Genomic DNA, 13349 nt, shown 5'->3' with positions numbered 1-13349 from the left:
ACCCACCCACCCACCCACCCGCCCGCCGCAGCCCACCTGAGCAGACGGCGCTGGCATCCTCTTCGTGGGCGCAGACGTGGGGACGCCAACCCCGGTGCCGGCACAGGACCAGGCGTTCCTCCGTGCCCCGGCACCGTAACCCGTTGAGCCAGATGGGACCCAAGCCCTCTCCAAACCAAGCTCCCGGCGGGGCGGCCAAGGCGTCCCCGCAGCCCAGCTGCCTGCAGACCACCGCCGCGTCCGGCAGCCCCCAGTCGTCGTCACAGATGGTGCCCCACTGCCCGCCGTGCTGCACCTCCACCCGCCCGGCGCAGCGCCCAGGGCCACCGGCCAGACGAACTGGGAAAGGACCTGGGGACAGACTGCGGTCAGGGACCAGGGCCAACAGCACCTGCCAGCACCCACCAGGACACACTGGGACCCCCTGGGAGCCCTGCATGCACTGGGACCTATCGGGACGTACTGGGAGCCCTGTGCGCACTGGGACCTACTGGGATGTAGTGGGAACCCTGCACACACTGGGACCTAGCGGGAGGTACTGGGAGCCCTCCACACACTGGGACCTATCAGGAAGTACTGGGAGCCCTGCACATACTGGGACCTATAGGGACGTACCGGGACCCTGGCACACACTGGGACCTACGGGGATGTAGTGGGCCCCCTGCACAGACTGGGACCTATTGGGAGGTACTGGGAGCCATGCACAGACTGGGACCTATCGGGACGTACTGGGAGCCCTGTGAGCACTGTGACCTACTGGGATGTAGTGGGAGCCCTGCACACACTGGGACCTATCGGGATGTACCGGGAGCCCTGCATGCATTGGGACGTACCGGGATGTACTGGGAGCCCTGCACACACTGGGACCTAATGGGACATACTGGGACCCCTGCATGCACTGGGACCTATTGGGACGTACTGGGAGCCCTGCACACACTGGGACCTAATGGGACATACTGGGACCCCTGCATGCACTGGGACCTATCGGGACGTACTGGGAGCCCTGCACACACTGGGACCTATCGGGATGTACTAGGAGCCCTGCACGCACTGGGACCTAATGGGACATACTGGGACCTCTGCACACACTGGGACGTAATGGGACATACTGGGACCCCCGCACACACTGGGACCTATCAGGATGTAGCGGGAGCCCTGCACGCACTGGGACCTATTGGGATCTACTGAGAGCCCTGCACACACTGGGACGTACCAGGATGTACTGGGAGCCCTGCATGCACTGGGACCTATCGGGATGTACTGGAAGCCCTGCACAGACTGGGACCTATTGGGATGTACTAGGAGCCCTGCACGCACTGGCATGTATTGGGATGTACTGGGAGCCCTGCACACACTGGGACCTACTGGGACATACTGGGAGCCCCACACACCCTGGGACCTATCGGGATGTACTGGGAGCTCTGCACGCACTGGGACCTATTTGGATGTACTGTGAGCCCTGCACATACTGGGACCTATCGGGACGTACTGGGAGCCCTGCACACACCGGGACCTGTCTGGTTGTACTGGGAGCCCCGTAGACACTGGGACCTATCGGGGTGTACTGGGAGCCCCGTAGACACTGGGACCTATTGGGGTGTACTGGGAGCCCTGCACATACTGGGGCCTATCGGCACGTACTGGGACCCCTGCATGCACTGGGACCTATTGGGATGTACTAGGAGCCCTGCACACACTGGGACCCACTGGGATCTTTTGCATTCACTGGGACCCCTGGGAGCTCCCCCTCACTGGGACTCACTGGGATCCATTGAACAAACTGGGACCTACTGGGCTCCTTGCACATGCTGGGGCCTGCTGGGAGCTATCAGGACCCACTGGAATCCCCTGGGACCCCTGTACACACTGGGACCTGCTGGGACCCCTGCATGCTCCATGGACCCCTACCCACAATGGGACCCACTGGGATCCTTTGCAGTCACTGGGACCCCCTGGGAGCTCCCCCTCACTGGGAGGCACTGGGCCAGCCCCCTTTCCCACCTCCCCCTCCTGCCCCACCTCCCTTCCCCCCCACCCCAGTACCTGTGCTGTGGGGTCCCAGCAGCCCCACTGGAAACCGAGGAGAGAGGATGAGTGGGGGCACCCAGGCATCCAGGCACCCCAACCCTGTCCCAGGATCCCCGAGGGCCGGGGGTCCCTGGGGTACTCAGCAGCGGGGACCAGTGCCCTTCCCAGTGCCCCATGACCAGCAACCAGTGCCCTGTGACCAGTTACCAGTGCCCTTTCAAGTGCCCAGTACCCCACGACCAGTATGCAGTGCCCTTCCCAGTGTGCTGCGCAGTGCCCAGTGCCCCATGCCCAGTGCCCTTCCCAGTCCCCCATGTCCAGCAACCGGTGCCCTTCCCCACACCCAGTGCACAGTGCTCAGTATCCAGATACCAGTACCAGTGCCCAGTGCCCTTCCCAGTGCCCAGCCTTCTGACCAGAGACCACTGCCCAGTGCCCCATGCCCAGTGTCCTGTGCCCTTCCCAGTCCCCAGTTCCTCCCACGCCCACTGCCCATGACAGCCCACCCTACCCAGTTCCCCTCCCATTGACCAGTGCCCAGGACAGCCCAGAACATCCAGTGCCCTGCCCAGTGCCTCACAGTTTTCCCAGTATCCCACACAGCCCAGTGCCCAGTTACCAGCCCAGCCTTTAGTGCCCCACATCCAGTGCCCAGTTCCCAGTGCCCAGCATGGTCCACAGCGCCCAGTGCAATTCCCAGTACCCTTCCCCATGCCCAGTTCCCAGTGCCCAGCATGGTCCACAGCGCCCAGTGCAATTCCCAGTGCCCTTCCCCATGCCCAGTTCCCAGTGCCCCATGCCCACTTCCCAGTGCCCAGCATGGTCCACAGCACCCAGTGCAATTCCCAGTGCCCTTCTCCATGCCCAGTTCCCAGTGCCCAGCATGGTCCACAGCGCCCAGTGCAATTCCCAGTGCCCTTCCCCATGCCCACTTCCCAGTGCCCAGCGTGGTCCACAGCGCCCAGTGCAATTCCCAGTGCCCTTCCCCATGCCCACTTCCCAGTGCCCCATGCCCACTTCCCAGTGCCCAGCATGGTCCACAGAGCCCAGTGCAATTCCTAGTGCCCTTCTCCATGCCCAGTTCCCAGTGCCCAGCATGGTCCACAGCGCCCAGCATGGTCCACAGCGCCCAGTGCAATTCCCAGTGCCCTTCCCCATGCCCAGTTCCCAGTGCCCCATGCCCACTTCCCAGTGCCCATCATGGTCCACAGCGCCCAGTGCAATTCCCAGTGCCCAGTTCCCAGTGCCCTATGCCCTGCCCAGTGCCCAGCACCACCCATAGTGCCCAGTGCCCAGCACCTGCCCCCCCTACCCCCGCAGTGTCCCACAGCCCCAGCTGGGTGCAGTGTCCCATGCAGCGCCCAGTATCCCCTGCAGCACCCAGTGCTGTGCTCAGCCCCTTTGCAGCGTCCTGCCCAGTGCCCTCCCCCAGCAGTGTCCTTCCCTTCCAGTGCCCAGTGCAGCACCCAGTACTCTGCAGTGCCCAGGACAGTGCCCAGACGACCCCCCCCCCCATGCAGTGCCCGTGCAGTGCTAGTGCCACGTCCAGCACTGTGCCCACGCAGTGCAGTGCCAGTGCAGCGCCCAACGCTGTATTCAGCCTCCGCTCCCAGCCCCCACACCATATGCATGCCATAGCTGTGCCATACATGCACCCAACCCTGCGCAGTGCCAATGCCAGTGCAGCGCAGTGCCAGTGCAGTGCCCAGCGGCATATCCAGCCTCTCCCTCCCAGCCCCCCCCCATGCTCCAGCTGTACCCGTGCCATGCACAAGCTGACCTCATGCAGTGCCCATGCAGTGCCAGTGCCGCTGCAGTGCCCATGCAGCGTAGTGCCAGCGCAGTGCCCAGTGCTATATTCAACCTCCCCTCCCAGCAGCCACAACCATAGCTATACCATAACTGTGCCATATGCACGCCAACCCCACGCAGTGCCTGTGCCAGTGCCTCTGCAGTGCCCATGCAGTGCAGTGCCAGCGCAGTGCCCAGTGCCGTATTCAACCCCTCTCCCAGCACCCACAACCATACCCGTGCCATACGCACACTAACCTCGTGCGGCGCCCGTGCCAGTGCCAGCGCAGTGCCACTGCGGTGCCCGTGCCAGTGCAGCCCCCATGCTCGTGTGGTGCCCAGCGCTGCGCTCAACTTTCCACCCAGCACCCACACCATACCCGCGCCATACGCATGCCAACCCGGTGCAGTGCCGTGCCAGCGCCAGTGCCCGTTCCAGTGTGGCGCCAGTGCTTGTGCAGCCCCCAGTGCTGTATTCAACCCACCCCCCCCCACCACCCCCCCCACCACCACCACCCAGCACCCACGCCATACCCGCGCCATACGCACGCCAACCCCGTGCAGCACCCGTGCCAGTGCCAGCGCAGCGCCAGTGCAGCGCAGCGCCCGCGCAGCGCCGGCGGTGCCGCTGGGCTCACCCAGGAGCAGGAGGGCGAGGGCCATGGCGGGCGGTGGTGGTGGCGGTGGGGCCGGCCGGCGGGAGGGGAGGACGAGATGGGGCTGCTGGGCCAAGGATGACTCAGTCCGTCCATCCGTCCGTCCAGCCAGCCGTCCAGGGGACTGGGGGGGGCTGGGCTGGGCTGGGGGAAGAGAGGGCGACCCTGGGACTGGGGGGCAGAGGGGTGGGTGGGCAGGGTGTCCTCCTTGTTTTGTGTGTGTGTGTCCGTGTCCCCCCCCAAGCCGGTGGGGCTTGGGTCAGGGCAGGTGGGGGTTAACGCCAGAGCCACGCGGCGCCCAGGGGACACACGTGCAGCGCCCACACGTCTGCACGCGGCCTCCCGCCGCCCCGACACACGTGTGCAAGTGGCCTCCCGCCACCCTGACACGTGTGTGCACGGGGGCCTCCGACCACCTCGACACGCATGTGCGTGGGGCTTCCCACCACGTGTGGTGCACACAATTTTCTGTCACCTTGCCACGTGTGTGCACGCGGCCTCCTGCCACCCCGACACGTGTGTGTGCAAGTGGCGTCCCGCATGCCCCGACATGCGTGTGCCACAGAGATGGGCGCACACGTGGGCGCACTCACTCGCAAACACACGCACGCATGTACTCACGCACCTATGCACCGACATCCACACTCATGCACAGACGTGCATGCTCACGCACGTGTGCACATGCACACATATGCACACATGCAGATATACTTACGCATGCGCACGCACACGCACGCTGAGATGCACAAATGTGCACGCATGCACACACGTGTACAAATGCACACATGTGCCCACATACACCCACACATGCACACATAGGCACAAGCACACACATAATATGAACACATGTGCACACACCGGCACGCATGCAAGCACATACTTGTGCATGCACACATGCACTCAGATGCACAAATGCACACACATGCACACATCTGCAGACACATGCACGTACACTCACACATGCATGTGCACACATGCACACGTGTGCAGATTGACACACATGTGCAAAAAACATGCACACACGTATACACATGCACACACGTACACCCACACACGTGTGCACACACATGTACAAATGCACACAGGCACACGTGTGTGCACACACCTGCACCCGTGCACACATGCACACCTGCACACATGGGCGCACGCAAACACATACTGGGAGTCAGTGGGGCCATACTGGGAGGGATATTGGGGCCATACGGGGGGGGGGGGGGTACTGGGGGCCATACTGGCGGGGGTACTGGGGGTCATACTGGGGGGTCAGTGGGGCCACATTGGGGGGGGATACTGGGGTGATAGTGGGTGCCAGCAGGGCCATACTGGGGGTCAGCTGGGCTGTACTGGGGGGGGATGCCACAGGCCCACTAGGCTGGGGGGGGGCAGGATTTGGGGTACCCCTGTCCCCCCCAGACTCCTGTTCCCCCAATTGTCCCCAAATGTCCCTCACAGACCCACCCCCCCGCCTCCCATTGCCTCCCTTCCCCCCCCACCCCACCTCTCCAGTGATACCAGTAACCCCCCCACCCCCCCCCGCCGCAGTGCTCCCCCATGGTCCCTCCCGCGCCCCCCCTCCCTCCGCCCATGGACCCGCCCAGGCCACGCTGCATCGCAGAGGCCACGCCCCTGGCCACGCCCCCTCCATGACCACCTGGCAACAACCCCGCCCCTAACCACCGACCCCCGCCCCTAGCAACGTCCCGCCCCTAGCGACGACACCTTCCCAAAGCGACAGCTCCGCCCCCAGCGACGGCTCCGCCCCTCAGTGCCCCTCCCCCCAGCCCAGTAAGGAAGAGCCGTACGGCGCGGGGCGGGGCACCGTTTATTGACCACGCCCATGGCGGACCAGGCATCGGGGGGGGGGCCGACCCTCCCCCCTCCCCGGGACTCCAAGGCTACGACCCACCCCCCCCAGCACCGGCTCCACAGGGGTGGCTGGGGGGGCCACAGGGCATCCTGGGTGGGGGGTCCTGGGTGCCTTTGGGGGGGCCCTGAGGGGTCCTGTGGCATCCTGGGGGTCCCGGGGGTCCGGCCCCCTCCCCCCATAAGATGTGCATCAGTGAGACCCCCAGGCTGAGCGCCCCCCCCCAGCTCTGACTCTGCAGGAGGGGGGTCTTGGGGGGGTCCCAGGGGTTCCTCCCCCCCTTCAGAAGGTGTGAACCAGAGGGACATTGGGCAGCTCCGGGGCAGGGGGTCCCGTCCCTGTCCCCCCCCCACTACTGCCACCCCCGGGCACACCCCGGGCTGGGGTGGGGGGCTGCCCCCCACCGCTGCTCGTCGGCACTGGGTCACCCCGGACCAGGAGGATTCGGGGGGGGCCGGGGGAGGGCAGTTGGGCCAGAGCCTGCAGGCAGAGGCGAGCAGGTCCCCCCCCACTCCCCCGTAGCAGCAGTACGGGGGGCAGCCCCCCGGCTGCCCCCACCACCGTCAGCTGCGGGGACGGGGAGGGGGACTGATCCCCCCCCGCCACAAGCACCTCGGGGGGCTGCGGCTGGACGTTGGGCACCTCTGCGGCCTGGAGATGGACATTGGTCACTTCCGTGGGCTTGAGTTGGACGTTGGGCACCTCCAAGGTCTTGAGTTGGACGTTGGGTACCTCCTCCGTGGTCTTGAGATGCATGTTAGGCCCCTCTGTGGTCTTGAGTTGGACGCTGGGCACCTCCAACATTTGGTGACAGGCGCTGGGCACCTCAGTGGCCTGGAGATGGACGTTTGTCACCTCCATCGTCTTCAGTTGGATGTTGGGCACCTCTGTGATCTTGAGATGGATGTTGGGCACCTCCATCATTTGGTGATGGACACTGGACACCTCGGTGTCTTGGAGATGGACATTGGTCATCTCCGTGGTCTGGAGATGGACACTGGGCACCTCTGTGACTTGGAGATGGACACTGGGCACCTCAGTGGTTTGGTGACACACATTGGGCACCTCTGCAGCCTGGAGATGGACATTTGTCACCTCTGTGGTTTGGGGATGGATGCTGGGCACCTCAGTGGCTTGCAGCTGGACAGTGGTTACCTCTGCATCCTGGACATGGACGCTGGGCACCTCTGCGGCCTGGAGATGGACACTGGGCACCTCCACGGTTTGGTGATGGACGTTGGGCACCTCAGTGGCCTGCAGGTGGACATTGGTCACCTTTGTGGCTTCAAGATGGACGTCGGGCACCTCAGTGGTTTCGAGATGGACATCGGGCACCTCACTGGTGTCAAGATGGACATTGGGCACCTCTGTGGTCTGCAGCTGGATGTTGGCCACCTCCATGGCCTGTAGCTGGATGTCGGGCACCTCTGTGGCTTGGAGATGGATGCTGGGCAACTCCGTAGCCGGGAGATGGATGTCAGGCACCTCTGTGGCCTCGAGATGGACACTGGGGACTTCCGTGGTTTGGAGAGGGACACTGGGGACCTCAGCGGCTTGGAGAGGGACATTGGACATCTCTGTGGCTTGGAGATGGATGTCGGGTACCTTGGTGGTCTGCAGCTGGACGTTGGGCACCTCCGTGGCCTGGAGATGGACATCTGTCACCTCCGTGGCCTGGAGATGGACACTGGGCACCTCCGTGGCCTGGAGATGGATGCCGGGCAGCTCTGAGGGCTGTGGCAGGGCTTGGAGCTGGATGTTGGTGATCTCAGAGGGCTGTGGCAGGGCTTGGAGCTGGACATTTGTGACCTCGGTGGCCTGCAGCTGGATGTTGGTGACATCCAAGGGTTGTGGCAGGGCTTGCAGCTGGATGTTGGTCACCTTGGAGGATTGTGGCAGGGCTTGGAGCTGGACATTTGTCACCTCAGTGGCCTGCAGCTGGATGTTGGTGACCTCAGAGGGTTGTGGCAGGGCTCGGAGCTGGATATTGGTGACATCCAAGGGTTGTGGCAGGGCTTGCAGCTGGACATTTGTCACCTCTGCGGCCTGCAGTTGGATGTTGGTGACGTCCGAGGGTTGTGGCAGAGCTTGGAGCTGGATGTTGGTGACATCCGAGGGTTGTGGCAGAGCACGGAGCTGGATGTTGGCCACCTTGGAGGGCTGTGGCAGGGCTTGCAGCTGGACATTTGTCACCTCACCGGCTTGGAGCTGGATGTTGGTGACATCCAAGGGCTGCGGCAGGGCTTGGAGCTGGACGTTGGTCACCTCAGCAGCTTGGAGCTGGATGTTGGTGATGTCCAAGGGCTGCGGCAGGGCTTGGAGCTGGACGTTGGTCACCTCACTGGCTTGGAGCTGGATGTTGGTCACCTTGGGGGCCTGCGGCAGGGCTTGGAGCTGGACATTCGTCATCTCGGCAGCTTGGAGCTGGATGTTGGCGACATCCAAGGGCTGCGGCAGGGCTTGGAGCTGGACACTCGTCACCTCCGTGGCTTGGAGCTGGACATTTGCCACCTCGGTGGCTTGGAGCTGGATATTGGTGACCTCCAAAGGTTGCGGCAGGGCTTGGAGCTGGACGTTGGTCACCTCGGCCGCCTGCAGCTGGACGCCAGTGACCTCAGGGGCCTGCGGTCCCCGCGGCGGGAGGACACCACCAACGCCACCTCTCAGGACGATGACGCTGGCCCCCGCCGGGGTCCCCGCCACTGCCTGGAGCTGGACGCTGGGCAGCGCCTGCCCCGTGCTGGGTACCAACAGGATGCTCTGCCCGGCAGTGGGGGACCCCGATGCCCGGGGACCCTTCCCCGTCCGGGATGGGGGACCCTCGGCAGGCAGGAGGGTGAAAGCAGGGGGCTCGGCCGGGGGGCTGGGTAGCAGGAGGAGCTTCCGCGGGGGGGCCGGGGGGCTGGGGATGAGCTGCAGGCCCTGCGGGGTCTGCACCAGCAGGAAGGTCTGGGCTTCAGAAGGGGTCGGAGGGGGTCGGCGGGGGGTCCCGCGGGGGCCGGGAGCGTGGGTGCGGAGGTGACGCTGGAGGTAGGAAGCCATGACGAAGGCCTTGGGACACAGCGGGCAGCGGTAGGGGCGGGCGGCAGAGTGGGTACGGCGGTGGAGCTGGAGGTTGGAGGAGTGAGTGAAGGTCTTGCCGCACTGGGGGCAGGCATAGGGCCGCTCGCCGGTGTGGACCCGCTGGTGTTGCCGGAGGTTGGAGGTTTGGGCGAAGGCTTTGCCGCAGACGGGGCAGGCATGGGGCCGCTCGCCGGTGTGGAGCTGGCGATGGCGGCGGAGGCAGGAGGTGTTCTTGAAGGCTTTGGGGCAGTCGGGGCAGCGGTAGGGCCGCTCGCCGGTGTGTTGTCGGAGGTGGTACTGGTAGTGGGATGCCCACTTGAAGGTGAGACCGCACTGGGCGCACTCGAAAGCCCGCAGCCCCGTGTGAACCCGCTGGTGAATCTGGAGGAGGGAAGAACGCTTGAAGGCCTTGCCGCACTCGCGGCAGGCGTAGGGTCGCTCGCCCGTGTGGTCCCGCATGTGGTAACGCAGCCCCGAGGAGCCCTTGAAGGCTTTGCCGCACTCAGTGCATTGGTAAGGGCGCTCCGGGGAAGGCTGGGGCACCGCCGGGGGGTGAGGATCCTCGGAGGGGGGACGAGGTGGGACAGCAGCGGGGTGGCTGCGTTGGTGGCCCAGCAGCCCGGCCAGTTGGGTGAAGGTCTTGGGGCAGACGGCGCACTTGAAGGGCCGCTCGGCAGCGTGGCCGTGCCGGTGCCGGGCCAGCCCCGAGCTGTTCTTGAAGGTCTTGCCACAGGTGGGGCAGCGGTGGGATGCAGCCGGGGGGGTCACCGCTGTCACCGAGTGGCTGCCTTGGTGACCCAGCAGCTCCTCCTCGCTGGTGAAGCTCAGCGGGCAGGCGGAGCACCTCCAGAGCGTCTCCGGCGCTGCGACGGGAGCCGGGAGGAGCGGCGGCATGGCAGCATGGCCGGCATGGCTCTGGAGGTGTTTCTGCAAGCAGGCGTCGGAGACGAAGGCCTTGGCGCAGGTCGGGCACTCGTGGGGCCGGGTGCCGGTGTGGGTACGGCGGTGGAGGAGGAGGTTGGAAGAGTGGGTGAAGGTCTTACCACACTGGGAGCAGGCGTAGGGCCGCTCACCGGTGTGGACCCGCTGGTGTTGCCGGAGGTTGGTGGCTTGGGCGAAGGCTTTGCCGCAGACGGGGCAGGCATGGGGCCGCTCGCCGGTGTGGGTGTGACGGTGACGGCGGAGGCTGGAAGAGTTCTTGAAGGCCTTGGGGCAAGCGGGGCAGCGGTAGGGCCGCTCGCCGGTGTGTTGTCGGAGGTGGTACTGGTAGTGGGATGCCCACTTGAAGGTGAGACCGCACTGGGCGCACTCGAAAGCCCGCAGCCCCGTGTGAACCCGCTGGTGCGTCTGGAGGAGGGAGGAACGCTTGAAGGCCTTGCCACACTGGGGGCAGGCGTAGGGTCGCTCACCCGTATGGCCCCGCTGGTGGTAGAGGAGGGCGGAGGAGCCCTTGAAGGCCTTGGGGCACTCGGGGCACTTGTAGGGCCGTTCGCCGGTGTGGCTGCGTTGGTGGTGGGCCAGGCGGGATGACCACCTGAAGGCCTTCCCGCATTCCCGGCAGGCGTACGGCTGGTCGGCCGTGCCCGGAGCACCGGTCCGAGACCCAGTTGGCCCCGCTGGTGGTGTCGCTCCTGCCATGCTGACAGCCCTGGGGGGGGACAAAAGGGGAAAGTGGGCAGGGGGCGACAACCTCGCCCCCCGCCCCCCCATCAGAGGGACCCGGCCCGGACACGTGGAGCTGCTGAGAGCAGGGGTGAGGGGGCGTGGCCTCCACGAGGAGGCGTGGCCTCACCGGCTAGGGAGGAGTCGGCCGTGGGGCGTTGGCAGCGCTTCGGGGGCGTGGCCTGGCCTGCGAAGGGCGGGGCCACTCCGAGGAAGGCCCGCCCCCACCAGCCACTTTACTCCTTCACGCCCCGCCCCCTGCCGGGACAGTACCTGAAAGCCTTTCAGGCCCCGCCCCCGCCGGGGCCGCGATCCCCCTCCGGGCCACGCCCCCAACAGCCAACTTTCCCCTACCAGGCCACGCCCCCACCGTACCTGAAAGCCTTTCAGGCCCCGCCCCCACCGCCCCTCCAGACCACGCCCCCCTCCGTCGGCCCTCAAGCCCCCCTCAGGCCCCGCCCCCTTTCCCCTTCAGGCCCCGCCCCCGCCGAGCCCTGCTCCCTTCCAGGCCCCGCCCCCGCCGGCCTCTGCCCTCCCCTCACGCCCCGCCCCCAGGCCCCGCCCTCTCCGCCCAGCCCCGCGCAGGCGCCGCCGCCGCCACCGCCCCGGCCCCGCCGCCGTCGCCGCCGCCCCCCGCTGCCCGCTCACCTGCCGGGAAGGGGCGGGGGAAGGCGCCGCCGCGGCGGGGCAGGGCAGGGCAGGGCAAGGCAGGGCAGGGCCCGCTCCAGCCGCCCGCCGCCGCAAGCCCGCCCGCCGCCGCCGCCGCCGCCGCCGCGCACCCGACTGGGCCGCGCCGCGCGCGGAGCCACGCCCCCCCCGGCGCGCCGCGCGCACCCAGTGGCCGGGCCGGGCCCGCGCGGGGAGCTCCTGGGAAATGGAGTCCGCGGTGCCGCCATCTTGGAGCGGGGACGGAGGGACGTGGTGAGGGGCGAACCCCCTGTCCCCGCCGTAACGGGTACCGATAACGGGATCGGGTGCCCGGCGGGCCGCGTGTCGGTGCCCCCGTTAATCCCCACAGGGGACTCAGGGGATTTGGGGGGGAGTCCGCGGGGGGGGAGTCGGAGGGATTGGGGGCCTGGGGAGGCTCCGGGGGGGGGAAGGGGTCGAGGGGAGGGGGCAGGAGGTTGGGGGGGTGATGGGGATCTGGGGGGCTCAGAGGGGTTGAGGAACTGGGGGACAGGAGGTTGGGGGGGTGATGGGGATCTGGGGGGCTCGGTGCAGGTGGGAGGCTCGGAAGGGTTGTGGGAACTGGGGGGCAGGAGGTTGGGGGGGTGATGGGGATTTGGGGGGATCGGAGGGGTTGGGGAACTGGGGGCAGGAGATTGGGGGGCTCATGGGGATCCGGGGGCTCAGAGGGGTTGGGGGAACTGGGGGGCAGGCAGTTGGGGGGGTGATGGGGATTTGGGGGGGATCAGAGGGGTTGGGGAACTGGGAGGCAGGAGGTTGGGGGGGCTGATGGGGCTTTGGGGGGGATCGGAGGGGTTGGAGGGCTTGGAAGAGTTGGGGAACTGGGGGCAGGAGGTTGGGGAGCTGATGGGGATTTGGAGGGCTCGGAGGGGTTGGGGGAACTGGGGGGCAGGCGGTTGGGGGGGCTGATGGGGATTTGGGGGGGATCGGAGGGGTTGGAGGTCTTGGAAGGGTTGTGGGAACTGGAGGGCAGGAGGTTGGGGGGCTGATGGGGATTTGGGGGGCTCAGAGGGGTTGGGGAACTGGGGGGCAGGAGGTTGGGAGGGCTCCTGGGGATTTGGGGGCTTGGAGGGATTGGGGGGGTCAGAGGGGTTGGGGGAGCTGGGGGGCTTGGGAGGCTTGGGGAGGGTTGGGGGGTGCCAGGAGAAAGGGGTTGGATGAATCTTGGGGCCTCAGAGGTGGTTTGAGCAACTAGTGCACTATGAGGGGGTTTGTGGGGAATTGAGGGGCTGGAAGTGATTGGGGGGGTGTTGGGGTGTCCCGCAGGACACCTCCAGGACCTCCCAGAGGAACCGGTGCCACTGGGATATGGGGCGGGGAGGGGAACAGGCAGGATCCCAGGACCCCTGTCACCCCATCTCCTTTGTCCCCTCTCCTGCAGGCCACCCCCTCCCTGGGCCACGACACCGAGGACACAGTGATGGGCGCAGGACAGGAGCCCCCCCACAAGGGGCCCCTGGAGGGGGACAGCTGCAACCCTGGTAAGGATGGTTGGGGGGGTCAGCGATCCCCCCCAACCTGGGGACTGCCCCCCCCACATCCCTTGGGAGAGGCTTGTGACTTGGGCAGGGTCACCGTAAGAAAGGGGGTGAGGGTCC

The 13349-nt window shown here is 66.4% G+C and overlaps 2 protein-coding genes across 15 annotated transcripts in view; both read right to left on the bottom strand.

Moving 5' to 3' along the window:
• Positions 1-13349, bottom strand: part of LOC126037420 (deleted in malignant brain tumors 1 protein-like) — a 127533-nt gene that overhangs the window by 524 nt on the left and 113660 nt on the right. The window contains exon 12 of the mRNA XM_049797718.1: positions 37-351. Coding sequence (XP_049653675.1) covers positions 37-351 — 315 coding nt within the window. The remainder of the gene's footprint in view (positions 1-36; positions 352-13349) is intronic.
• LOC126037432 (zinc finger protein 628-like) lies at positions 6487-11825 on the bottom strand. Of its 14 annotated transcripts, none has more exons than XM_049797737.1 (3): positions 11713-11825; positions 7525-11050; positions 6487-7404 (listed from the first exon to the last, which is right to left on the bottom strand). In XM_049797737.1, the coding sequence occupies exons 2-3, from the start codon at positions 11038-11040 to the stop codon at positions 6622-6624; spliced, it is 4299 nt and encodes a 1432-aa protein (XP_049653694.1). In that variant the 5' UTR covers positions 11041-11050; positions 11713-11825; the 3' UTR covers positions 6487-6621. The 14 variants fall into 14 exon arrangements, with proteins under 14 accessions (XP_049653694.1, XP_049653697.1, XP_049653703.1 ...); XM_049797740.1 differs by having other exon boundaries at positions 6487-7071; positions 7555-11050; XM_049797746.1 differs by having other exon boundaries at positions 6487-7071; positions 7945-11050.

Source organism: Accipiter gentilis, unplaced genomic scaffold, assembly GCF_929443795.1.
Source record: "Accipiter gentilis unplaced genomic scaffold, bAccGen1.1, whole genome shotgun sequence".
NCBI classification, from domain to species: Eukaryota; Metazoa; Chordata; class Aves; order Accipitriformes; family Accipitridae; genus Astur; species Astur gentilis.
This window is presented reverse-complemented; position numbering and strand designations above follow the sequence as displayed.